The sequence below is a fragment of the Diplotaxodon limnothrissa genome, linkage group LG20, assembly GCF_057381915.1.
Source record: "Diplotaxodon limnothrissa isolate DT_005_m linkage group LG20, D_limnothrissa_male_GT1.1, whole genome shotgun sequence".
NCBI classification, from domain to species: domain Eukaryota; kingdom Metazoa; phylum Chordata; class Actinopteri; order Cichliformes; family Cichlidae; genus Diplotaxodon; species Diplotaxodon limnothrissa.
Genome location: NC_140615.1, coordinates 5,968,279 through 5,994,094, shown reverse-complemented (window position 1 = coordinate 5,994,094; position 25,816 = coordinate 5,968,279). Strand labels below are relative to the sequence as shown.

Sequence of the window (25,816 nt, the reverse complement as noted above, 5' to 3'; positions counted from 1 at the left end):
AATTTAACTGTATTGCTAAATTTCAATAAGCTAATTGAGGTCTCATAATTACAAATTCTCTTATCAGAAGGAAACAGGAAATATCTGGTTAATTAACGTACACCCTCTAACATTCCTCACAGACTTTGGGTTATATTGATGTACTAGCATCATACAGCCCAGCACATCCCAAAAGTGAGCTATTGGATTGAGATGTGGTGACTGTGGAGGCCATTTGAGTCCAGTGAACTCTCTGTCATGTTCAAGGAACCAGTTTGAGATAATCGGAGCTTTATGACATGTCAGAAGATGAGTACACTGCAGTCACAAAAGGATGGACATGGTCAACAACAATACTCAGACAGGATGTTGAATTTAAAGCATGAAAGTTTCCCCCACACTATCTCATCACTGCTGCCAGTCTAAACTGTTAACACAATGCATGATGCATCCACGCTTTCATGTTGTTTATGCCAAGCTCTGAAACCACCATCTGAATGTTGCAGCAGAAATCGAGACTCGTGAGAGCAGACAACATTTGTCCAATCTTCTCCAATTTTGGTGAACCTGTGTGAGTTGTACTCTCGGTTTCCTGTTCTTAGTTGGGAGGAGTGACACCTGGTGTGGTCTTCTGCTGCTGTAGCTCATCTGCTTCAAAGTTTGATTCAGAGATGCTCTTCTGTGTATGCTGTGTTTGCATGTTGTTGCAGTTGTTATGTCTACATGTTTGAATGCATTTCAATGCTGCCATGTGATTGGCTGATTCGATATTTACATCAGTCATCAGATGAACAGTTTATATTAACATGCCATAACCTGACAGACAATAAATGACCTGGACACACACATGTGCTTGTATGTAACACCTAATTATTTATTAAGACTATTTAAATTGAAGTTAATCAGTGTATGGATTGGTCTGTGTATTTTTCACTAAATTGTGTTTTGATCCTTTGGCATTGTTTTTAGAAACTGCCAATAAAGCACCTTTATTTATTTTCTTAAACATCTTTATATATATTTTTATTTCCTCAGATAAAGCAATCTTATTTTTTTCTTTGTATTTCTGATTTTCAGCCTCAGAAGAGTCACAAATGACGTCTAAGTCATTTGTGCCACTTTCTTCCGTCTGTCTTTCTGGCTCGCCTTAGCTGGAAACATTGCATGGGAAAGTTTCATATTGGCTGTCACCCCATGATGTCACAACAGTGAGGTATCAGCTGACTGACACACACCTCACATGACACCCATATCTGCTGAGGGACCTCTTTTATAGCTGCTCCCAGCCACTCCGGCTACTTGCTGAGGTTTAAGCACACTTATTTGACCAAAAGTCAGGATTAATAATAAAACATACGTAACTTTAATTAAATATGCCAAGAGTTTTTCTGCTAATTAAACAACAGTAACATTAAAGCTACTCTAAAAGCAGATTAGCAGTTTGCCAGGGGAGAATCTATTTAAAGTTCAGAAATGTTATACCTCTGTTAGAGATGGCGGCTGTGAGAACACTGCGTGTATTACGTGATCAGAAGCACCGCTCTATATTTATCAGATCATGGGGCTTGCCTTGTCGCATGCTCACATGCAAGAACACCTACCAGAGGACGTACAGCATGGTGCTGCAGAGACTTCCTTGACCTTCATCTCCTGCAGAGCAGGACAGCTTGAATCAGGACAGGTAGGAACCATGTTTGGATGTAAAAGTACAACAAAACAGCTAAAACACATAAACATTTGAATTCTATATGCTGTAATTTTAATATAAGTAAGTTGTAAGTTGTGGCATTTTAGTTTTATGATTTGCATTGCAATTTAAATTGTGGATTGAAAATGACGCGCACTTAAAATTCATATCCTTGTATTTTTCATAAGCAGCTTTATTAATGAGTTGATTTGAGATTAGAGTTTGCTAGTCATCCTGACAAGATCTGTAAATGTTAATATTACCTGATAACAAGGGTTTTACTTGACAGCTCTTTAAATTGATTTTGCAGGTTTTGTTGAAGTTGAAGCAAAATGGAAGAGTTTGAATACAGTGTGGAAATCTGTGACCGTGACTGGGAGCGCTTCTTTGCAGAGTGCGAGGAGTGTAATCTGCTTCCTCCATCGCTAGCAGGTCTCGAAGATTCGGGGATGAGTGACATTGATGACACGGGGTCTGTTCTTGCCATGAGGGCTCAGAGAGTCGATCTAACCGCAGGCTTTTCTGAGACTGACCGCCCTATCGATGGGCCGCCACACTGTGAGGGCTCTCCTGTGGAACACTACCTCAGCAAACACGGCATAGGAGGGATGGAGAGCGTCCTCTCGGGCAGCGAGGAGGATATCCACCTGCAGTCCGTCAATATGTTTTTTGAAAGGCTGAAAAGTCTGACAGAGCCTGAGCCAAGCCGAGTGAACTTTGGAAAAAACAGTGAGGCAATACAAGAGACGGAGCGGTGCAGCGAAGGGCAGCAGGCCAGTAGAGATGCACTGCCAAAAAACATCCAAAAGTTAAACTTTCTGCCTGCCAGGGGTGAAACAGCAGTTGGCAAAGAGAGCAAGAGGCCTGTCGACACCATCAGAAAGACAAACACACTGAGAAAAGTGCACTCTGACCCCAGCATTTCCTTGCAACATGCAGCCAGTAACTCAGTACTCAACACTAACAAATCAACTGAAACTGAGTTATTCATCAGAGAGGAAGCCTGCACAGAACCCAGAGTCAGCGACGTACAGCAGTGGAATCGTGACTCACTGTGCACGGCCGTCTGCTCAGTGGCCACACCAAACAAGGTGCAGACATGCGCACTTCTACATGACTTTAAAGAGGAAGAATTGTTGAAACACCTCTGTAAAAAGTGTGCCACTGATTTAGCCAGTGATTTGGACATGGCAAATATTAAATGGCAGGAAGACCAAACTCCTATTGTTTCACAGTCAGACACAGCATGTTCAAACAAAGCAGTGATCCAAGAATCTCCGTCTGCTTCCATGAAGAGGAAGAGGAGAAAGAAGAGACGGCTCAGTGTGGAGCAAGGCGAAGGTGGGCACGGATACGAGAGGCAGGTTTTAGTCAAGCCGAGCGACTCGGAGGAGGAGCAGTGCCCGTCAAAAGCAGGAACAGGTCTCTGCTTTTCTGAGGATATCAAGTCGTTTTATTTAAACGAACCACAGAAAAATCTCACATCTCTTCTAACACCATATTCAATGACCAGCAGCAGTTTCCCGGTGATTATATCTTCTAATCCTCCATGTGATAGTCAGCACCAATATTTGTCAGAGAGTGTGGGCAGGCAGAGGAGGAGTACAGATACATCCGACAATAATTCAGCAAACAATAGCTCAGCGACCACACTGAGTCAAACTGATGACAGTGCAACGTCTGCACCAAACAGCAGTGCTACTGTGGCAACAAACTCAGAGGTTTGCAGCGAGTCGCAGGAAGAAAAATCAGCTGGACTGAAAATGTATTCTAAACTGCCAGTTTTAATGACAGTAGGTGAATATGGTAAACCAGACATGGGCAGAGAAAGTCAGAGCGGGGACATAAAAGTCGAGGGGCGTCACTCCGTCACTTCACCTGAAAATGAAAAGAATCTCACATCTGCTGTAGAGGTCAAAGCAGTAACTCATAGTCTTTTATCGAGCTCAGAGTCAAATGCTACTTCTGTGGAAGTCGGCCAAAATGACAGACAACCCGCCGCTAAGTCAGTCCTGGCTGTGGAGGCTGGAAATTCTGGCGGGGACGAGCCCACACTGTGTCCCAGTGAGGCTGAGCCCCAACAACAGCTGGAAAAGGAGTTTCACAACACAGACCAATATAGCGGCACAATGGCAAACACCGACTATTCTCCACCTACAGCCTCGACTTTAAAAGGCTTGCTCACAAAACCTCTGCAATTAAAAACTTCTGCCTGCAAAGTTATCAGCGCTCAATTTACATCTGATAGTTTTAATCCCTCGCCCGATGAAAGCTTTCTGTCTAAAAGTTCACCCTGTATAGGTGTGAATACAGAGTGTCCTCTTGAGGTTCACACCTCACCCAAATTAGATATTTCAGAGAAAAGCACAGAAACACTAGCGGCATCACAGATAACAAGCAAGAGTCGAGCAGAAACCAAATCACCCGTGTCTGAAGATGTACTAACAAGTCTTTCAGATATCACAAATGTATCATCCTGCAGTACTCTGAACACAGAGTCACGGTCAAATGGAAATATCAGAGACATGCCAGCAAGTTTCTGTTCATCTGTCAGCGAGCAAGAGTCTGGAGGTCATGGAGGAAAAAAGGGGGACGAGAAATCTGGACTCAAGAGCCCAGACTCAGTGTGCGAGTTGTTGGGAAAAGCGGAAGATGCCATCTTGGTACCCGAAGCTGAATGTAAACCTGAACGGGTGCTGAATCCAGTGTTTGCTATGTCTTCCTTTTGGAGTGAGATGGAGAAGCTGACAATAAACGACATTCTGGGTTTGAGAATGATCAGCAAAGCTGCTCCACCCAGCTCCCTCCCACCGTTACAGGAAAACGAGGAGATGGCAGATTCAGGCTTTTTCACTCAAATAGACGAGTCCACACCCGAGCAAACGACCGAGGACGCCTCTGGTTTCCCCGATGCTGTAGAATCATGTTTTAATCCTAATAGCGCGGCCAATTTTTCCCCTTCACGAAGTGTTTTATGGGAGAGTGAATCAGCCCACGTGAGCCAAAGTGCTGATATTTACCCTGAAAATGTGATGCTGACATCTGTGAGCGACACTTCTCGACCTTTCCTCTCAGAAAAGGCTGAAAAGTCCCTCCGAAAGATTTCCAAAAATATCAGCGTGCACAACTTACGTGCACTCGAGTCTGAGTCATTTAGCTACACGCAGAAATGTGAAACTTTACAAACAGTAGATGAAGGAGAATCTCAGAAAGCAGAGTATGTCTTGCCTAAGCAAGACAAAGGCACAGATCCTCTGCCTTCCTCTCTGACAGACAGTTACAGCATCTCTCTCATAGATATATTTCAGTACTTCTTTGGAGGGAAACAAACTGCTCCCAGCCAACCAGCTGCAGATAACTTAACCACCTTCTACGATGACGGGAATTCAGTCCCTGAAACGTATGATCATTTTTTCTCTGAGTTCGACACAGAAAACTTCTTCTATCCGCTCATCGCAACTGAAGATGAGACCAAAGACAAGCCAGTTCCTATCTTTTCCAGCTCTCGCTCAGCTAACAGAAAATTCCAGTTCCCGGAAGCTTATGATTATTTCTTTGCCTCATCATCCTCATCTGACGAGTCGGAATCCGATGAAGAGGATAACACCGGTCCTGTCAGGGTATTTACCAGGTTCAGCCGCAAGGCGAGCTCATCTCATATTTCTAAAGACATGTATGATGATTTCTTTGCAGAGAACAACCTCAGACAAAACTTCTTCTGGAAAACAACATTCTCCTTCAGGAACATAAATTTTTCAGCATCTACAGTCCAAAACCAGGCGTCGCACTCTCTGTCTCTCGTACCTGCGAGACAAAGGGGCGGTTCTCATGCAAGGACAGTTTCTTCTCTGAATGCACTGGGAAATGAAGACGTGATGTTTCCTGATCCACTGCTCTACCACTTTGAGGACAGGGTAGTCAGCCAACTAGCACAGCAGCCTTTCAGATACGAAGACCTGCAGACGGCCGTTTCAAATCCAAGTAAGTCCACTTTAACACAACGATGCACACAGTAACCGTGGAAATGCGTTAGGTTATGAGATTCATTGCAATGTGCAGTGGTCGAATCTTCAGTATGTATCCTGGATTTCAGACATAACAGTTTGGATTGGTTTGATTTAAAAAAGTAAAGAGATGAGATCTCAGTAGCATCTTCACTGAAATTCCAAGTAAATGATTCAATTTGCCTTTATTTTTTGTAAGAAGTTGAAAGGGAAAAAAGACAGAAAATGCATTTTCCCCTCATTCATTCTTTATATTCTCCCAGCTTAACCATCTGATTTTACAAACATGTCCACGTATCAGATAGGGGTCTAAATTTGTCATCGTTGCACAAAGCAGCACTCAGTTGCTTTCAAATCTTAAAATGACCTGTGATCAGAGATGGGCAGTAACGCGTTACTTGTAACGTGTTACTGTAATCCGATTACTTTTTTCAAGTAGCGAGTAAAGTAAGGGATTACTATTGCAAAAACAGTAAATAGATTACCGTTACTTTCCCGTAGGAACGCTGCGTTACTGCGTTACTAAAACCGTGATGTTTTTGGGAGAACGTCTCATGACAGTGATGTAAGCAAGTGTGACGTTCATGACAACAGCTGTGTGCAGATCAACAATGGATAATATATCGAGTGCGGGAGAGAGTATGAGCGTGCAGCGTTTAAAGCGTGGAAGTACTGACCTTACTTTGAGTTTGATTCCATAAAAAGTGACAAAAACATTAGCGTCTGCTGCGCGTAGGAAGAAAACTTCTTTTTACAGCGAAAAAAAACCCATAAACTTCCAAGCAAGCACCGAGTGCGCTATGACGTAATGGGAAACTCACAGAGAAACTCGCGGATTCTTCCACTGACCGCTGTGGCACACCTACACCAGGGTAAACCTCCGCCTACCCGCAGTCCTGCTTTACAGGTGAAAATAGAGCAAAAGGACCGCTAGTCTTTGATTTTATTTATTTTCTGCTGTGTTTTACTTGCATCTACTTGAAAGAGTGAGTGTAAACACAAAATATATATATATATATTTTATGTGCTGGAATGTGTTTAAATATTAAACAAATTTCTTCCAGTCAGAGAATGTTGCATATAATTAAATTTTAAAGCTAAAAAATTAAAAGATTAAAACTAATAAAACAAGTTTAAAAAAGAGACTTTTCCATTTGATTACATTTTGTATGATGGATTATGCAGAAAAAGTAGAATTGGGCTGAAAGATCTGTTGCTTTATCACCTATTCAGGTTGTAAATCGTGTTTTTTAAAAGTAACTAAGTAACTAAGTAATTAATTACCTTTGAAAATAAGTAATCATTAAAGTAACGGGATTACTTTTTGGGGGGAAGTAATCAGTAATTAGTTACTGATTACTTTTTTCAAGTAACTTGACCAACACTGCCTGTGATCAGCCAAAATCTCCTGAACGAGGCAGCAAACACAGCCCAGAGGAGGTGAATAGAGTCCAGTTGTCTTCTGAACACTTCACCTACAGTATGCTGGACCTGATATTGTTTTCCACTCCAGCCTCAATGGAAAAGTGAAAAAATTCTGTATTACAGTATCTTAGAGTGACACACTTAAACTTAAAAAAGATGTTTCGAAGAGCAAGATGAAGACTGCTCTAACTGTATGAACCTGTCCAACAGATTGCATCTCTGTGAGGCCTCCAGACAAAAAACCAAAACTAATAGACTATTTTTCATTAAATCAGGTTTAGTTAAGCTCTTTTTTGTTTTCCTCACATGTGGACGACTGTAACGTTGGACATGTCCACTGCTCGGTCAGCTGTTACAGTCCTGACTGGGACAGATTCTCTTTCCTCAGCTGTCACACGATCCGTACTGGACTGCAGGCACGCAGGAGTGAAGCTAAGGGGAATGGTAGTGCGTGATAAGTTGACTTCACTCAATGAGCGTCATATCTGAGCTCTAAGCCGGCTGTAATTGTGTTTGGCTGTGAAGGAAATGAAATTACCTCATATTTATTCATGAGTCTTTATGTGTAAATCCCTCTCCTCCTCCAATGCATTTAATTAATATGCTATATGATATCTGAGCTCTTTTGCTTACCCATGAGGGTTATCTTTAATGTCACAAATACTCACTAGATATATATATACTTATATACTCCTAGAAGTGAACTGTCTGCAGGTGTTTCGAGGTTTACTGGGGCACTGTGTGAGAGCAGAGGAAGGCCAAACTTGGTGGGATTTTATTTACAGCTGCCAAACACAAATGGATTTCTTTGTACATGGTTGTTCCATTCTTGTGTGTTGCATTTGCACGAACAGCTTACCCACTCAAAACATTTCTGTCTTTGAAGGGTTGGATGCCCCATTCCTGCCGCTCAAACAGTCAGACATGTGTCTGGTTTGCATTGCGTTTGCCTCGTGGGTGCTGAAGACTGCAAATCCTCAAGTCGGAGATGCTTGGAAGGCTGGTACGTGTGCAGCATCAGGGTGTTTAATACCACAGAAAATTTCCTTTTTAAAGACTGAAATTACAAAATGGTTCTTATTAAGTGACTGCGCTTAAGTCCTGCCACACTGAAACTTGGATTTTAGCAACAGGATTACTCACTTTTTCACTTGCATTTTCCACACAGTTCTGCTGGCCAATGTAAGTGCCCTGTCAGCCATTCGATACCTGCGTAAGTACGTCAAAGCGGAGGCGGCCGGCTGTGAAACGAAACTGCACCGCAGGGCGCTGCCTGCTCCTTCACCTCTCGGCCTCTAAATATGTCGAGGCTGAAGTGATCCATCTTTTCCAGAAAGTCCGCGGCGGATTGTTGAAACACGTTTGCACTGTGATTACTGATCTTACGTCTCACTGAGCTTTCCAGAGAAAGTGTTTATTTTAAGAGCAGTTATTTAACTTGAGTGAAACTTTAACATCCGAAAGTGTTCAGAAAAAAAAATGAAACGACCAAAGGCAAGATGAGGCAAGCTCATCTGACTGAAAGAAGGCTTTAGAAAAATCAGATGCATAAGTATGTGTGAAGCAAGCTTGGAGGTGATGAGTGATAAGTGGATTAGTGTGAGAGACTGTAGAGATTCAGGAGAAATTTACACAAACTTGTTTCCATTACATGACTTTTGGTAGCAGATGCTTCTATTTAAATCAACCAAACTTTTAAAATATTCTTACTCACAGTTATTGTATTTTACAGATTTGCCACTGTAGCCGCTCCCATTCAGAAGCATAATTTATTTAAGGGGGACAGCATTCTGTGCCAGTATCAGTTATATGTATATTATATATTATGTGAATGGTATTTTATGTTAATGACAGAGATCTGTATACTGTTGTCATATGTTGCACTGAGCTGTGGATGTTGATGATAATGGCAGTGATGCCTTTCAGTTGAACTAAAGTAAACAGTGTAGGTTGTGTGCTGTGTGTGTTATTGAAAAAGCAGACGTGCACGCAAACCTTTCTAAACACTAGATGGCGACATAAACTCGTAACTGGACGCAGCTGTGTGATTTACAATGTCTTTCTTCCCTAGAATAAACAAAATACTGCCGATAAATCAGTACAGAAATATAAGACTAAGCTTATATCACAATGTATTTTAATATACTGTTTAAATTTAAAGAGTTTAAAAGTTTGGTCAGTATTGTTGGTATTCAAAGAGCACTCTGTCAAGACGTTTTGTCCAGCAGGGGGCAACACTGGACCATAAACTCCAAGTGTTTCAAAGTTCTCTTGATTTTTCAAAGGAATCTTTTTGTTGTTGTTGTTTGTTGAGCCAGTTAACACTGACTTATGAATCATTTGAGCATGAAAAAGCTGCCTAACAGTAATGAATCACTGTTGTGTCTGCGCGTGACAGACAACTTAGCAAATAGCTTTAAATTGTATCTTCAGGCACTTTGTTACTAGCAGAAATCTAGTTTCTCATAGCTTACAATCATTTTATTAATTAAATCCAGGAAAAATACTAAAGAAAAGACAGATATAAAATAGTATTTTTGCACCAACTAAGGTGGATTTTCATACAAAATACTGACTTTTAAAACTGGTTATAATTGTACAACTCTAACCCTGAAACTCTTGTTTTTAAATCATTTACTGTATTTCCGTGTATGCCTGCATGTTTCAGTCAATTGCACCACATTTTGCTACAAGATGTAAAGAAATTAGAGAGGTCACATGATTTTTCCAAAGCACTGTACAATCTATTAATCACAGGTAAACTGTTGTTTATTATTTGCCTACATGGAAACTAAATGGTGTCTTACTAGACTTTGAAAGAGGCACCTGGTGAGCTAGTGTGTGCAGACTGCAGAAAACCTGTTTTACAACATAAGGTTTGCATAAAAAGACTTGTTTTATTCTTACACTGTTATTTTTCTCACGTTCTAATATAAACCAATCCTTCACCACTCACTATTAATTTTATTTAAAGCCAAGACACTTTGACAAATTATTACCTTTAAAGTGTTCCTATTACTATATGCAGAAGAGGACAAAACAGACACAATATACTGAAACTTTTAACACTTTTATTTCCAAATATAAATAAGCACCTCAAACAAAAATGAAAAAAAGCCACAGAGGTATCAGTACTGTGCACCTCTGATATTATTATTATTATTATTATTATTATTAAGTCAATATTAGTCAGTTACAGCCACATCTATTTGCCTTGACAGTATAGCACAATAAAATAAGAAGTGTACAAGATTTACAAAAATATACATATATTCTTTACTATAACAAGCCCTGATGGAATGCTTTAATAACATTACACATTACAGTATAATATGAAATGAACAGCCTGTTTGAAAAACCTATAAATATTTTTAAAAAGAAACTGGGTTTACTACAGATAAAACCAATGACAGTGCACTTACAGCATATAGCAGATTTAGAAAATATTATTCAAGCTACACAGTATATACAGCATCCTCTACTGTCTCCTTCCACAAATGCTACATATTAAACAGACAACTGAAGCCTTTGTTTGCCACCTCCATAACGTTTTGCTTCATCCCGTCATTCCTCTGCTCAACTGCCCGACGTCTAACAAAGCAGTTCCTGGGATTTGTTGGTTCCTACTGTACACAGTGGGACCAGCACGATGCTTGCTGTGCTTGCCGGCTTTTATTATCCCCCTGATAGAGATCTGTTGTTTGCACACGTCCAGACGAGCGCCGGGCCATCCTTTTTGTTTTATGACCATCTCTGTGGTGTTGCCATGGCACCAAGCCCTCTGGCCCCGAAGTCTAATCCTGTCCAGTCTGTTGAAATTCCAGCCGTTGGCTGGATCATTCCTGTATCACAGTCGAACTCCCAAATGTTGTCATAGTCTACTTCCTGGTCATCTGGTTCTGCGGGTTCGAGGTATGAATTGCGACCTATAAGAATTGAAGACGATTAACATACTTGTAGTTTCACACAGCAAAAAGCAAACCTCACCCTGTTTAAGTAAACTTGGAAACAGTCCCAAAGTAATTATGGTGTTATGTGCATTGTCCCAAAATATGGTCTTACTGTAAAAACCAGTAGAGCTGCATAATCCCTGCTGCACCACCTTCTCTTGTTATTTATGGTCAATAGTAAAAAACGTGCAGCCCGTCAAATAAAATCACCTGGTAAAATCATGTTTACTAGTTTATCTGGATAATCAGATAATCTGGACTGACCAGAGAAATCCTAGTCTTGTTTCATCAACGATAGCAGAGCCTGTGTGAGCAGTTGTGTGCTGTCAGTCACAGTGGGGTTATAAATCCAATCTGTTGAGCAGTGTTCTCTTACACTGAGCTTCACCCTGTTGGGACAACTGCACCAGCATATTTAGAGCGACACTAAGCTCTAATTCACTGGCACATTTGCACATTTCCTACACCTTCAAATCTGCAACCTTTAACCTTCCGTCTACCTGCTGACAGACCCGGGAGTTTAATCACACCAAAGTGCGCACAGTGTTGAATTTACAGTGTGGTTGGAGCGTGGCCAATGTTGTGTGTCCTTTTAGGCACACAGGCTCACAGTGCTGACTTTTATAGCTCAAACTTTGAGATTGGAGATTTCAAAGAGTCTCCATTGTTTCTCCACAAAGAAAAAAAGGGGCTCTGTATCTTTGTTCACAGGATGAAATGAAAACATTTCCTATCTGGGCTAGGAGCACAAAAATGACACGCAGGCGTTCTAAACATAAAAGGAATGTTTTATTTGGCTATTGATTGCATGCCTTTAATTCTTACCTGGTGAGTAACCATAATGCATCTGAGCAGGCTTTCTGGCAGAGCTTGACGGGTGAAGTATCTGTCAGCAGATGTGAAAACAGAGACAGTTACTTCCTGTGATCAGTTACAACAAACATCCTCATGGTTTCTTAAAAATGTGTGTTTCTTCTGAACCTGTTTAAATATCACCTGCAGCACACTTGCTGTGCTACCATACAGTTTATCATTTCACTCTGCACTACTGCATTCCAGAAACCGGAGTGTCCTGGGAGATGAGTATCTCTGTGCCTCTCACCTGCTCTTGCATTTGACCTGGCACAGGCAGCAGCTTTAGCCTCGACACAGCCTCTGCTCTCTGCTGCGCTTGGTTCTCAGGTGTGTCCATCTCCAGGTCCAGAGCGTGGCCCTGGGAGTTGGTCAGGACCAGGCTTCTCCTGCCGCGTCCACCCATAGGAGGGTCGTGGAGCTGGAAGGAGGAGGGCAGCATCTGGGGTTCCTGGTGGTGGCACTGCTGTTGATTCAGCTGTTGCCAGAGCCGCGGCTAAGAAACAAAGAAATAAGATGTGCATTTTTAGCACAAAAGTTGCAACATTCCTCAGTTACAGTGGACAGTAAATGTATCCAATAAAATAAATGATGACTTCATAAAGAGGAATAGTGCAGTAAAACTGAATATTTTACTGCACTAGTAAATTAGGCCAAACTAAAATAATTAAATGACTGGTTGGCTAAATCACAATTTAAAACGTTTAAACTTCTATAGAAGATTTGACATGCTCTAAAAAAAGAGTTATCATATGACCAAATACTCATGTGTTTATGGGTGTTTGCACTGCTTGATATCAGACAGGCTGTGCAGGTGTAAATTGAACCTGTGGATCCAGTATCATTGGCCCACTTACCACTGGCCTGGCCTCTTCCAAGGAGTAGATTTCGAGGGTGCAGGGCTCATCGTAGAGAGGCGATAAGGGTTGTCGTGGGGCACACATATCCGAGTGGCGCTGGGAGATGTCAAGGGAGTACTTCAGGGATGTCTGAGGAGTGCTCCAGCTGTTAGACTGGAGAGGATTTAAACAGAGGCAGGAGTTAGCTTTACAGTAAGGAGAAATTTCCTTGCATTTGTAACAATAGACACAGGAAGTAGAAAAATCAACTAATCCACAATTAGTTGTAAGTGTTACAGTGTGATTGTGTCTTTGTGACTTATTCCAGATCTGCACCAGTGGAGCAGTAGAGTGCACCAGACTGGCTTAAGCTCTGTTTATAAACTCTAAGAGAGATCTCATTCCTTGCATCTTTGATTAAATTGATCTTTCAACCAGCCTAAGTGGCAGTGTTACTCCATTTGTTAACACCATATGCATGTCTCAGTCTATTGCCTGGTGTCTATTTAGGTTACTGCACACATGACACGTAAAATACGTCAGCGGTCTCAAAGGGAATATTCGGTTATCGAGTTAGACGCCAGACTGAATTACCTTGACAAGTGGAGCTTTCTCCAACCGCTGCGGGCTGGCCCGGTGCTGGGCAGAGTAGGGTATGCTGTAGAGCTGAGACAGCTTGGAGCTCTCTGCAGGCTGGAGGTAGGAGCTGTGCTGAGGGGATGAGTAGCGCACCGACAAAGGTCGTAGGTCACGCTCGGGCCTCGTGTGGGAAGATATGCTATTGCTTCTGCTGCCTAGCTGGGCAGTCTCAGTCGAAGAAGGACGGCTGGAACTGTACTGTAAGGACAACACACCCAAAGGACAAAAGTCAGCCAAGAACTGGAGCTTTAGATCACATGTGCCAGCACAGACTGTCTCTTTAGCTTCTGTTTGCTCGTGTTTTTAGCAAACAGTGTCATGTAAGTGTGAGAGAAAAATGTCTCTGTTTAATTTGTGCCTTAGATCTGAAGCTGAACACTAGCATCTGGGCGTGCAGCACGCTCTACTTTAGCTAATTGGATAGGCAGGCAGCTTACAGGACCCGCCCCCCCTTTCCTGGAGGAGTTTGGTCAAATGTCCTGATAATGCAGAATGATTAGGAAACTGCTGAAGCAGAAGCTAAAGGTCTCTTATGACTCCAAATCTATAGTTTTCGCAGATAGGCATCATTTGAGTGAAAATGACTTTGTTCTGTCTTTCCTTTTCTTTGCTGAAGGCCTGAGGATCAGCACCGGAGCCTTTGTAACAGGAGCACTTTGGTCTCTACACCTTGCTTAATAATTAACTTTGTGAAAGAAAGCATCTGGTTGCTCAGCTCCAACAAAACAAACACAGGCTTTTTTTTTTTCACAACTCTGACCATATTTATATCTGTGCAAATATTGGTGCGTGCGATTAAGTTTATTAGATCACTTGAACACTCATGATTGAGAAGTAGCACACAGCCGACTTACACAACGAGGCTCGGAGTACCCAGGGGTGAGAGGGTTCTCGTCAAGAATTGGGAACTGAAGGTTTCGGGATCCTCGTCCACTTGGGGGCTGGCTAGACTTAACAGACTCCATTCTTCCTTGGCTGTGTCCACTCCACCTGTCAAACTGAGGGGCCTGGAGATTAAAGGGCACAAAGCACGCATTAAATATGTAAAGCAAGCGACTGTGAATAAATCTTTCAGACTTTGGTCATGTCTAGACCTACAGTAAATTGTTAAATTGGTAACACAGTAGCAAAAATAGAGGAAGTCAAGTATATAATCATGCTGAGTGTTAGTTTACAAAAGAGGCAAGGCCAGACTCATACTTTAATTCACTCCACCCATATTTTCACAAGAGATAGCTCTCTTAATAGCAGCTGTGGTCAGTTTAATTATGTTTGTCCCCTGAAAGCAAGGAAAGCAGGCCTCACCTCTGTCTTCGTCGGGGTGTAGATGATGTCATAGACGGGAGGCGGGGGGCTGAGAACAGGCACGTCAGCAGCTTTGAACTGCTGGATCCAGTCGCAGAACTCGGTCCTGTCCAGACAGGACACCACTATGGGGTTGATCATCTTGCCTGGGAAGAGAGGAGGGGAGGACAAAGCCTGTCATTCGGTCCACTTGCTCACTGGAATGTGCTATAGCAAGATTGTCATTCAGCAGGGATAAAACCAGCTCATTCATATGGGGGGGGGTTACACTCTGTGACGCTAGCAGATTCATGGAAAAGGGCACTTAGCACAAAAACATGCATAAGAATGCAGGCTCATTAAAATCTCTTTAACATGGATATGACTAAAGAGCAGTGTTTACCTTCAATCATGAAGGTGTTGGGCTTGACGTCTTGACAGGGCGTGGTCACTGTAATCATGTTGAGCGGAAGTTTTCCCTGCAATTGTATAGCAACAGGTTAACACAACTTTCTCGTGCACACTCTTAATATGTCGGATGCATTTAGCCTGTGACTCATTTGAACATCAGAAAGGGGTCAACCTCACCTTATAGAAGAGCCCGTCGTTCTCCTCTGATAGGATGATCAGGGTCGATGGGTACATCACCAGCAGCCTGTCATTCTGCTCCTGAGGACAGAGAGATTTATGAAGCGTGTGGTTTTCTTTTGCTGAGAATTTATATTATTTTTCAACCAGAAGCAACATTTTTGCATAGTTTCCCAATTTTGTATATCTTGTTTACATATTTTACCATGTGTGCCTTTCACTTGATTTGTATGTATGCCTCCTGTTTGTATATATTTCCCCTGTGTACTGTTTATTCCTGGTGTTTTAATATTTACATTTTATTCCTGCACTTGATTGTTGGGTTTTCTCTGTATTGTTCTCCATTGGGTCTTTTACCTTACTTCTGAAGGTAAGAAGGCAAGCCCTGATAACTCAAGCAGTGATAAGATACGAATAACCTCCGGTGCAAACACAACCATAAGACCTGTGCGAACGTTAACAAAACCAGCGACATTATCTTTTAATACGGCGCTGTGAGAGGTACACTTTAAATCTCAGTAGGATCTCCACTCAGAACCAGTTAGTGGGGGGATTTAAAGGTGCGGCAGAGGGACGGTTTATGTTTCCACTCTCTCTCTCACTCTCTCTCTCTCTCGGAGGGCGTGTCTGGATAGACAGCTGACATTCCAGCTGTGAGGTGAGTCGAGTCACTGCGTGAGCCCAGCAAATGCCTCTCACACACCCAGGCCCTAAATCTCAAGCACTTCAATGGGACTGCCGATTTTTTCCCACAGAAAATAAACTGCAGAGATCCACGCAAGTTGTGTCATGACTACTGTTTTTTTTTTATTGGCTGCTAAACGAAGCCCTGTTTGCGGTACTTTTTTTTTGTCTTCTTGTATGTTTTTCAGGAGCAACCAGGTTGCAGGTGTCTCGCACTGCTGGTGCACCATGACAGGAAACAAAAAGGAGCTGAAGGACATTATATACACATATAGACTCCACCCTTTTCATTCACTCCTTACATTTTGTTGAGCTGATGTTTGTGTTTGTGTTGCGCAATGTGAAAACTATGTGAGTCACCTAGATTAAGGGCTGATGTTATCCTGACTATAATCATGGGAAAAATTCTCAGAGTTTGAAAACATGAATGTATCATTTGTTACCGTCTGTACAGTATTAGGCAAGTGACCCATAGCAGTGATTCAGTCTTGATAAGAAGCAGAGGTAACGTACCAGGCAGGGCAGGTGCTGCAGTCGCACCTTAGTGACATAGGTGATGGTGCCCAGGCTGTCTCGCTGTGAGCCTTCCCACTCGTGGATTGGCTCTCTGTTGATGGAATTTCTCAGCTCCTCTCTTCCCTCGAGAGAGTTGTCCTTGTTGAGCTACACGAGTGAGTAAACAAGAGATGAGTTAGGTGAGTCGGATCATCACCTGAGTAAATATAAGAAAAGCTCGGCTTTTCCTGAAACATAATCGTGTTCGTCTGCCTTCCTTCCCCGGCTTGTACGCCAACACCGTTTTAAAGAACTCATGACTCTGTTTCTTTTCTCTTTTTTTTCGTGATACATCCACATTCACGTGTTTTATCAACTAATTCCCCACCTGTGGGTGTAGAGTCAGCACTTTACCCCTGCACAGATGTGAGGGTTAGTTTGATGTAGGCCATGATGCGGTCAAGGCCACTCCCTAGTATCGAAGCCTCAGGGAGAGCCAGCAGTGAGTGACCCACTTGACTCACCTACATCTACACGCACGCACCCATCCTGTTTTATGAGCCAGGACTGAAGCCAAAGTATTTTCTGGCTAATTCAATGTGTGACTTAAGAACACACACACACATACAGAGGCCAAAAAACCACAGGCGAGGCTGATGAACTTACTCTCACTCTAGTGCAGTTTTCTGGTGACGTTGCATTTCCTCCATTAGCTTCAATGTTTTCTCTGAGCAGCCCAAACCACATGTCCATTTCTTCTTGGTTGGCGAAGTAGACGATGATGGGATTCAAGCTGACGCCTGCAGGATGTAAAAGGTCACAGGTCAAAAATGTAAACCGCTTCCTCTTTCTAAGCCCTTTTTTTTTTATCTCACAGTGGCAGATTATTCATGTCCACAGTCTGCCTGCTTTGATGTTGTGAGGCGTTATGCAATAAGGGCCATAAATGTGAACACATGTTCAGGACAGTCAACCACATGTAAGACCTATGTTGGAAAAACCCCTCTGACCTGCTGTGTTTGGTATTTAAGGATTGTAGGAGATTTTCCTTCCCACACAGTGCTTATCCAGAAGGAATGAACAGGACCTGGGATGAATAGATCTGGAATCTCCCTCTACCTATCAGTCCCACACATACCACAGATAACCAGCACAGATAGGTAGTCTATTTCATTCCCGTCCACTGGCTTTTTACTGTAATCGTCTGGAACCGTGAACCTGTTGACTGCTCCCTTAATAAGCAGCTCGTCTGGAGTCTTGTGTTGACTTTCTTTTCACTGCAGGTCTTAATTTTAGACCGTGACCACAGCACTCCCTAAAACTTAAAGTTATCTTTTTCACTCCCTCAAATCTTTCCTCTTTTTTTTTTAAGTTCAAGCAACGCAAACATTACGAAAACGTCTCTCCCGGCTTTCAGTCAGTCAGGTCATTGACTGTTGTTGAAAATGTGCCACAATAAACATCTTGTGTTCACAGCTACATGTGTAAAAGCTTCCAGGAATTTTTACACATCCTCTTGTGTTGCTTTTGCACAGTCACCCCTCTAAGTCATCGACAGCGCATTTTCGACTCAGTGAGAGGAAGACGTCGGCCTCCCTCAGAGAACCGATGTACATCAGCTCTCCCTTTTTGACTGAGAACTTCCTCATGCTTCCTCCAAATGTTTCCGGGCAGCTGTGCCCTGGGGAAGGTTAACGAAGTTTAAAACCAACCAATAAAAAACAACAGGGTTGAATAACAGGCTTGATCTGGGAAATTGCAAAACCAAAAGCGTGAAAGAGCAACACCGGAGAATGTCAATATTCTGTCAGCAGATATAAAAGTCCAGTCCACTTCTCTCGTTTTTATTTCCTGTGCTATTACAAAAGCTACGTAGCCACAACAGCTTTTTGTGATTTTAATTTAAGAAACTTTCGGATACTTTTTTTTTCTTGCCCATTCAAAGTTCAAAAGCTAAGTGGCATTTCAGCAAGCCTTAACCTGAGCAGTTTTTGGAAAGTGGCACCATAGATTATAGGCGGTGACAAGGTTAAGAGCGGTAGCTGGGCTTTTCTGCTCAACAGCTGGGCCGGCTGAAGTGCACCTGTTGTCTAACAAGCAGGGTATTTAAGGCCAGTTTGGCCCTCCCTGACCGAAGGCGGAGGGGGCTCAGCTCTGGTTCATCTCGGTTTTGAGAGGAGGTGAAGAGGTGAGAGGGATTGCGGGACCTTTGAATCCCCAGAATGTGATAACAGTGGAAATGCTGCAGTCTGGAAATAGTGGGGGGTTTTCTTTTCTAAAGAGAGGAGAATTTTTACTTTGATCTATAACTGATGAGGCGGTTCGACACAGCTGACCACACAACAGAAGATTAAAACAATAAATAAAAATTGTGTCAGTCTGTCTCATCATCAAAAAGAGCTATCCACAGCTCTACGTCATACATTTTCAGTCTAAGTGATCAATTACCTAAATTCCACAAAGCCAAAGAAACAAAACAGCATTATTGGATACCACGGCACAATGCCAGCAACCACTTGTGTCCTTTCTACTGAAGTCAAACATACCGTTTATTTGAAAGGCGAATTCCTGGGGTTGGCTGTGATTGCAGTTCTGCTGCAGGCTGCAGATAGTGAGCTCTTTCAACGGAAGAGTCCCCTGCACATAAACAGTAAAACAACTTCAGTCATGGCGCTTTTCACTCATTTCACTTTGCAACTTGTTCTCTAATGTGTGCCTTTCTCTTATTTTTATAGCATATATTTCTTTCGTTTTGTGTTTATTCCTGCTGTGTACTATTGATATTGACCCACAATTTCGTTGTGCATGCACAATGACAATAAAGAGCTATTCTATTCTCTTCACTTGCACACAAACATTCATAAACTACAAACCGTTCACTGCATCATCATCAGAGCTGCTATATGATCTGTTTGAGCCATCTGTTCAGCTCTAGTTCTTAACCAAAAATTATTCACCATGACAGTGAGGTCAGTCTTGGAAGCCAATGATGTATTCATGTCTGACTTCCATTTTCCATCCTCTATAAGCCTGACTAATACTGCACACAGGTGCTTAGCTGTCTCTTCTAGAGAAGGGGTTTAATTGGCGGTAGCTACTGATGATTAATGGCTGCTCACGTTTTATGAGGCAGGTGAAGACACGTAATCATACCTTCTGTTTACCAACAAAGTGCTGGTTGACAGGGGGATCTATGTCAGAGCGTATGATGAAATGACAATCTTTTTTTTTTTTTTACATCTAACCTGAAATCGTGAGGATTTAAAGGAAGGGATTGTTGATAATGTTGCTTGAATTTTGAAAACTCACCTGGTATGTCAGTCCGGTTGTGTTGTTGGAAACAAAATGAAGGTGTGTCTGGAACAGATCCAGGTAGCAGTCGTGTATATCCTGAAGAGACAGTAAGAGAAGATGAGCCAAATGTGCCGTGTAGTAAAATCTATCCCACCTGTGAGGATTACTGTTCTGCATTAAAACTGCAATCTCCGGTTGCAGGTAAATGAAGCTGTGTATGCATAAAGGCCCGTGCGGAGGCGCACGTTATTACTGTTTATTTTGTATCACACCATCTTACTCAAGCGTTTTCCTCTGATTCACTGAGTGCCCACCGTCTTGTTACAGTATTATTTTGCTCTTTACTGCACAGTATGTTCTTTTCCCACCGTGACGTCATTCCTTCAATTAATTTTTTTTACGCTTATTGACAGAGCTGTTGTGTCACAACTTTGACAAATTGCAGTTCCCACCAGCAAGTCCTCTATCTGTGCCTGGGATCAGACACACTCTCTCTGTACCCTGAGGTTTTCTCATGAAGCTGTTGCACAACCACAGCCTATGCAAGCATGTCCAAACACAGGCTGCGGTTCTCTTTTTGGAAAACGTATTGGATCTTTCGCAGCCAACCAGTGCGTCAAAGCCGGCAGCGAGTTTCATTGTGTTTGGTGGCTGCAGCCACATCCTGTTAATCTCCACCTGTTTTGTTTTTTTGTTTTTTCGGCTTCTGACACTCACTGGGTTCGCACAGGGATGACTGGCATGATGTGTCACCATAGGCTTGGCCATTGTTGGACATGACTTTAACCGCAACGAGGTAGTTGCAGTATAATCTTTGTTTTCTTTTACAGCTGTGTTCCTGACATTGCGACACATGGTCATTTAAAAAAAAAAAAAAAGGTGCTTTGCTGCGCTCACCTGACAGTGGAGGAAGCGGAAACGAACTTTGGAGCTGTGAATCATCCGTCCATAATTCTTCACATTGATGCTGCTCTTCTTCCAGCCGCTGATCGGGTCGTAAGCAAACGGAGGATCCCATTTGATGTTTTCTATCGTCTGCAGATCTTTAGGGGACATTTCCTGCAACCAACAAGTCACAATATTAGTTCGGGCATGTCAGCAGTAAAGCAGTCAGACCTGAATTTAAAGTCAGAAAGATTGGCACAGGGCTTGAAAACCACAGCCGAGCAGTTCTGTTTGGCATGTAGATGAATGACGTTATGTTTTCAGAGCTGATGGAGGTACGTACCTTCCTCGGGGTGACAGTGCAGAGGATATTTATGATGCTGTTGGACTTCTCCTGTCCCTCCTGGGGATTATACTTGCGAAACAAGCGACTGCTGTCATGAGAAAGGAAAACTATGTGTTAATACTCACTCTCCAGTGTTTACCGCCTAATCCATGTTTAGCTGTTTGGTTTATTTCCCAATCAACTTCACGCCTATAAGGATTCCAATATAGTCTCCTATGTACAGTTAGTGAAATAACCTAAATCTAATGTTTGTTATAGCAAAGCTTTTCCTTCCAAAGTCACACTTTAGTTTAAATCACGTTGTCTGTCTCCTAAATCAATCAGCATCCACATGCCTGGCTCCCACTCTGTCAGTGCCAGCCCTTTAAATGATAAGAACAACTGAGTCTTGTGTTTGTGATAGCGAGGATATCCACAGGGAAAAATCAGCATTCAATGTCTCTCTTTGTTTTGCATGACCCTCATCTATTACCATTTGTGTCACATCTTCACGAGGAAGCTCCCACACTGCAAAGATAAGGCTTTAGAGACTGCTTTTACAGCTTCCGCTTGTAGTTTATCTGCTTATCTGTACATATGTGTGCCAGTGTCCTCAGTTTAACAATGCAGGCTTTTGTTTTTATGCTGGGAATCAAGGGTTGTCCGTCCAGGACGTCCATGTGCAGAATTAATTATTTATTAGTGCCTATTGAACAATAAAAAAATAAAACTTTCTAAAATGCATTTATGCGCAGTGAATAAATATAATGGTCCTACATTGGGATGTAATCTGCATCTGCAAGGTGGCAGAGGAATGTGTTGTAGATAATAGACAGGTAGTGGATTTGCACACCCAACATTCTCCAAGTCACTGCTGTGGCATTCAGCACCATTCACTCCCCTTTTCTTCAGGGAATACCTGAGCCTGGCCTGATTCTCCAACACAAAGAGGTTGTACGGTAACAGAAAAATGGAACACTGACTGTATTGTTCATCCTGATCCAGTGATCCTGCCTGGAAGGTGTATCACTGTCCAAGTTTGAGCCGCTGAGCTTTTAAAACCAACGGTCTTTTTAGGGTCGCAATGCTCATCTTTTTATTTTAAAAAAACTTTAAAGCTACATGAGATGTTTAACCAAACTACATCCTGAATCGTTAGTCAGAAGATGAAGAATAGAAGCAGTGGTGAATTAGAACCAGATGTGATGGTCTAGCAAGGCTGAATCAAGGGTAACATGCCCAGGCATATAATCCTGGGGGATTAAAAGAAAACCAGGTAGAAAACCAAGTGTAAGCCAGCCATCTCCATAGTCACGTAGTCATGTACCGTACTAACTTAGCAGACTAAACCTTATCATTTAAGAATAACAGCTCAAAATTAATCACGTTAATACTCAAGTCTGGATTGGTTTTTGTGTGTGTGTTCATCTTTTGGAGGGAAAACAGAGTAATCGACAGCTGGCAGATCATCTTCACAGAGATGCAAAGAGGAGGCAAATGGTAACTGGATCATTGACACCGTTGGCCAGACGGACAGGCTGCTCAGGCACGACTCCGGGACTATTCTGTATTATGATCCTGAACCTGGTCCCACAAAATGCACAACCTCTGTGTAACCCCACTTCTCAAACCCTCAAGAAATACCAAGAATACCTTCCGGGTGAAAGCCAGTGTCTAAAATAACAATCTGCTGTCAAGGGCATGACTCTGTTTACACACCGACACAAGTACAGTATGAACACCCGGAGAGATTGAATAGTTCTTACCTGTTTCTGCGTATGAAACTCTTGCTGGAGAATCTGAAGTTGTGCTGGGGGACACATGACATACTGCTCCCCATGCTGCTTTCCTGTGTCGGGCTCAGCGCCTCTGTGTAGATACGCTGTAAACTCCCTGTGTGATGGATGAGTCTAATCCAGACGTGTGGTGCGCTCACTGCTGAAGTCAGACTTGTACTGAGGCAGAAGTAGGGAGGGTGAAGAGTCACTACTGTGTGTGAGTAAAAGGGGGTGGAGTTTGGGGCTGTGTCACAACAGGTTGTGTGTGTGTGTGTGTGTGTGTGTGTGTGTGTGTGTGTGTGTGTGCGTGCGTGCGCGCTCGGTGAATAAGGACACACACTCCCCTGACCTGCCCTGTCTGCTAAATCAATCCCGACAACAAAGCCAACAGGAGGGGGTTCAAGGAGAAGTGTGCCATTTCACACCTTCCTGGAGCCAAATGGAGCTCATTGTTGGCTCACCGCTGCAATAACTGGCCACTAAACACGCTGGATGGTGTGTGTCAATCACACGGGAAGATGGGAACTTCTGCTGGCATGTCCAGACATGAAAATGCCTCCACACTTAAGTATTCTATTTATTACTGCAAGGTAAGTATCTGTGAGCTTTTGGTTAGTAGACTGGATAAAAAAAACACAGCACAGGGCTTAAAAAGGGTCAAAACATCTGTTAACCCCAAAGAGGGGAAATGTCTGGCGTCACATTGTTTTCAGAGCAAGGATATATGAAATGTGATATTTTCTTATCCATGTTTGCAACAGAGGGAACAGGATGCTTGTGAATTCAACCACTGAAATTTTCATAAGCCAAGAGGTGTATGCAAACACATCTTGTTTGCATTTTAGGAGGATGTTCCCAAATTAAATATCCACTACCTAAAAGTGAGAGTCACTCTAAGAAGTTAGGTCTTAACACCCATATCTGGTTAAAGGTGTCAATTCCCAGGTTTCCAACTTCCTTCATAGAACACGCGGTCTTATCGGTCAGACAACGAAGCCCAAAACTCATGATCACGCTCTGTTTGCTCATTGATTAGATCATTGTCTGTGCTGAGCTGCTGCACTAGTGTCATAAATTTTAAGCGCACGCTGCGGTCTGTCAGTTGATCCCAGCCTGTTCAACCAGTTGTTTAAACAGATACACCTGAGGCGCTAACAGTCATCAGCCTCCAAACTATGCCATCTTTCTGACTGCGTTATAATGTTCTCTGAAACCCCGTTTGGGGGGCTCGAGTAATTTAATCAGCAGTGGAAGTGAATATAAAGCGTCTCGGTAAGCGGCAGACGATAGAATTGAGACCAGATAAGAGGTGGGATCGAGATAAGCAAACACCCAAGCAAAAAGAGGGGGAGAAAGACTGAATGTGGCTGTTGCCAGGCAAATTTTGCTTAAGAGTATCATGAAATAATAATAATAACTTCAACTATAATGATATGTAAGGTTTATAATAAAGATTTGATTCCTTTTAGCATATATCTAACCTTTAAAATTTAAAATAATGCTAGTGAGCAAATGATTATGTACCGGTAGCAGTATGTATATATTAGCAGTGGGGGGGTTTGTGACACACAGCCCATGGACCCATGTATTTGGTTTTGTTTTTACTCCGAATCCCCTTCCTGACAAATCTCAGGGATTTTTGTCTCCCCTGGTTTCAGCACCGGAGACCTTTCACGTGTTGCTACATTTTTACTTTCAGTTCAATCAAAACAAAAGATCACCAAAGACAGGGTCTGAAGATGTCACAGATATTTTACTGAGTAATCAAACAGACTGGTTTTAAACATTTATTTTTACTTTTCAGGTCTGGCTGTGCATCATCATGGAAAAGCGGGAAGATGAACCAGATAATTCACACATGCAGCCAGAAGTGACTCACACTCATAGTCATAATATTACAGGAAAAATGAAACAGGGAATTTTTCCTGTGAGATAAATCCACTTTAAGTTGCTTTGGTCAGTCAGGTGCCTCATCAGGCACGCCCTTTATCAATAATACGTTTTCCAGATATTTCACCATCTAGCACAGAAACAGGTTGTATGAGACAGAACCCAAGTTTGACCTGATAATTCAGGTCAAACTTACATTTCATGGCATAAATACTATTTGTAGTATTTCTAAATCTCACCATGACTTTCCTGGAAAAATGGAGGTAAAAAGATATTCAAGCTTCCTAATCTTGGCCTCTCGAAGTACTGGCAAAATTGATGCTTAACTGTGGAAGCCTGAATATAGTTACTAAATATACAAGTTTTTGAAAAGGTTGGAAGCACAAAAGTCAAATATGTGAATATCCATATTTACAGTTTAACTCGAGTAGTTAGGCCACCTTTTAAAGATGCCTAATGCTCTGCCTTGGATCAAAGCTGTGGCCATACTTTTCCCCCCATTAGCAATAAAGCGAACAAGCCACACATTAGCTGGAGTGAAAATTCCTGTTTCTGGTGTGTTTTGCAATCCTATGTGGTCACTAAAAGTACCTACACCTTTTCAACAGGGGCGGGCCACATCTCATTTGCAACAGACACCAGCGATCCATGAACGGCTCATTATGCATCGTTTGGTCAGGCGTTATACAGCGCTACTTTCCTTTGTGTGACATCATGAATACCTTTAGGCAACTGCGGTCCCAAAATGTGAGCTGTTATATTAATTGTAATGCTTATTGTCTCAGTAAAGGTGGCGTTTTAAACTCGTGTGTTATCCTTGAACAACCTATGTGACCAGGAAGCTTTTAGTAACACAGGACTTTCCTGGGCCTACAGCACAGAGACTACAGCAGACGTAGTGTTTTGTGGGAGAAACGTTTCATCACGTCACGTCTCCTACAGGTAGTTTAACATTATTCAACAGGAAGAGGAAATACTTGGAACTATGTCAAAAACAAGTCCTTATCTGGAAGTCAGTTTCTTTGTTCTGACTCATGTAGGAAGGATCACATTTTCCAAACAAATCCGCTATACACAATAATTTCCAAACAGTTTCTATTGAAATTAACGACTTTGTTTCCATTTTCCAAATATAGTGCAGTCAAAAGCTATTTGACAGCACTCTTTCCTGATTTCTTTTTTTATGCTTATTTGTCACACTTACATGTATCATCACAC

At 42.3% G+C, this 25,816-nt stretch overlaps 2 protein-coding genes across 2 annotated transcripts; one reads left to right on the top strand and one right to left on the bottom strand.

Annotated features, from left to right (window-relative positions):
• The first annotated feature begins 1,544 nt into the window (after nucleotides 1–1,544).
• perm1a (PPARGC1 and ESRR induced regulator, muscle 1a) lies at nucleotides 1,545–9,186 on the top strand. Its single transcript, XM_085344941.1, has 4 exons — nucleotides 1,545–1,660; nucleotides 1,977–5,647; nucleotides 7,982–8,098; nucleotides 8,264–9,186. The coding sequence occupies exons 2-4, from the start codon at nucleotides 1,999–2,001 to the stop codon at nucleotides 8,392–8,394; spliced, it is 3,897 nt and encodes a 1,298-aa protein (XP_085201067.1). The 5' UTR covers nucleotides 1,545–1,660; nucleotides 1,977–1,998; the 3' UTR covers nucleotides 8,395–9,186.
• Nucleotides 9,187–10,192: 1,006 nt separating this feature from the next.
• plekhn1 (pleckstrin homology domain containing N1) lies at nucleotides 10,193–22,868 on the bottom strand. Its single transcript, XM_085345156.1, has 16 exons — nucleotides 22,697–22,868; nucleotides 20,949–21,039; nucleotides 20,618–20,779; nucleotides 19,736–19,816; nucleotides 18,973–19,063; nucleotides 17,093–17,226; nucleotides 16,445–16,594; nucleotides 15,248–15,328; nucleotides 15,063–15,138; nucleotides 14,681–14,826; nucleotides 14,230–14,382; nucleotides 13,331–13,573; nucleotides 12,755–12,910; nucleotides 12,148–12,393; nucleotides 11,871–11,931; nucleotides 10,193–11,021 (listed from the first exon to the last, which is right to left on the bottom strand). The coding sequence occupies exons 1-16, from the start codon at nucleotides 22,768–22,770 to the stop codon at nucleotides 10,837–10,839; spliced, it is 2,130 nt and encodes a 709-aa protein (XP_085201282.1). The 5' UTR covers nucleotides 22,771–22,868; the 3' UTR covers nucleotides 10,193–10,836.
• Nucleotides 22,869–25,816: the final 2,948 nt, after the last annotated feature.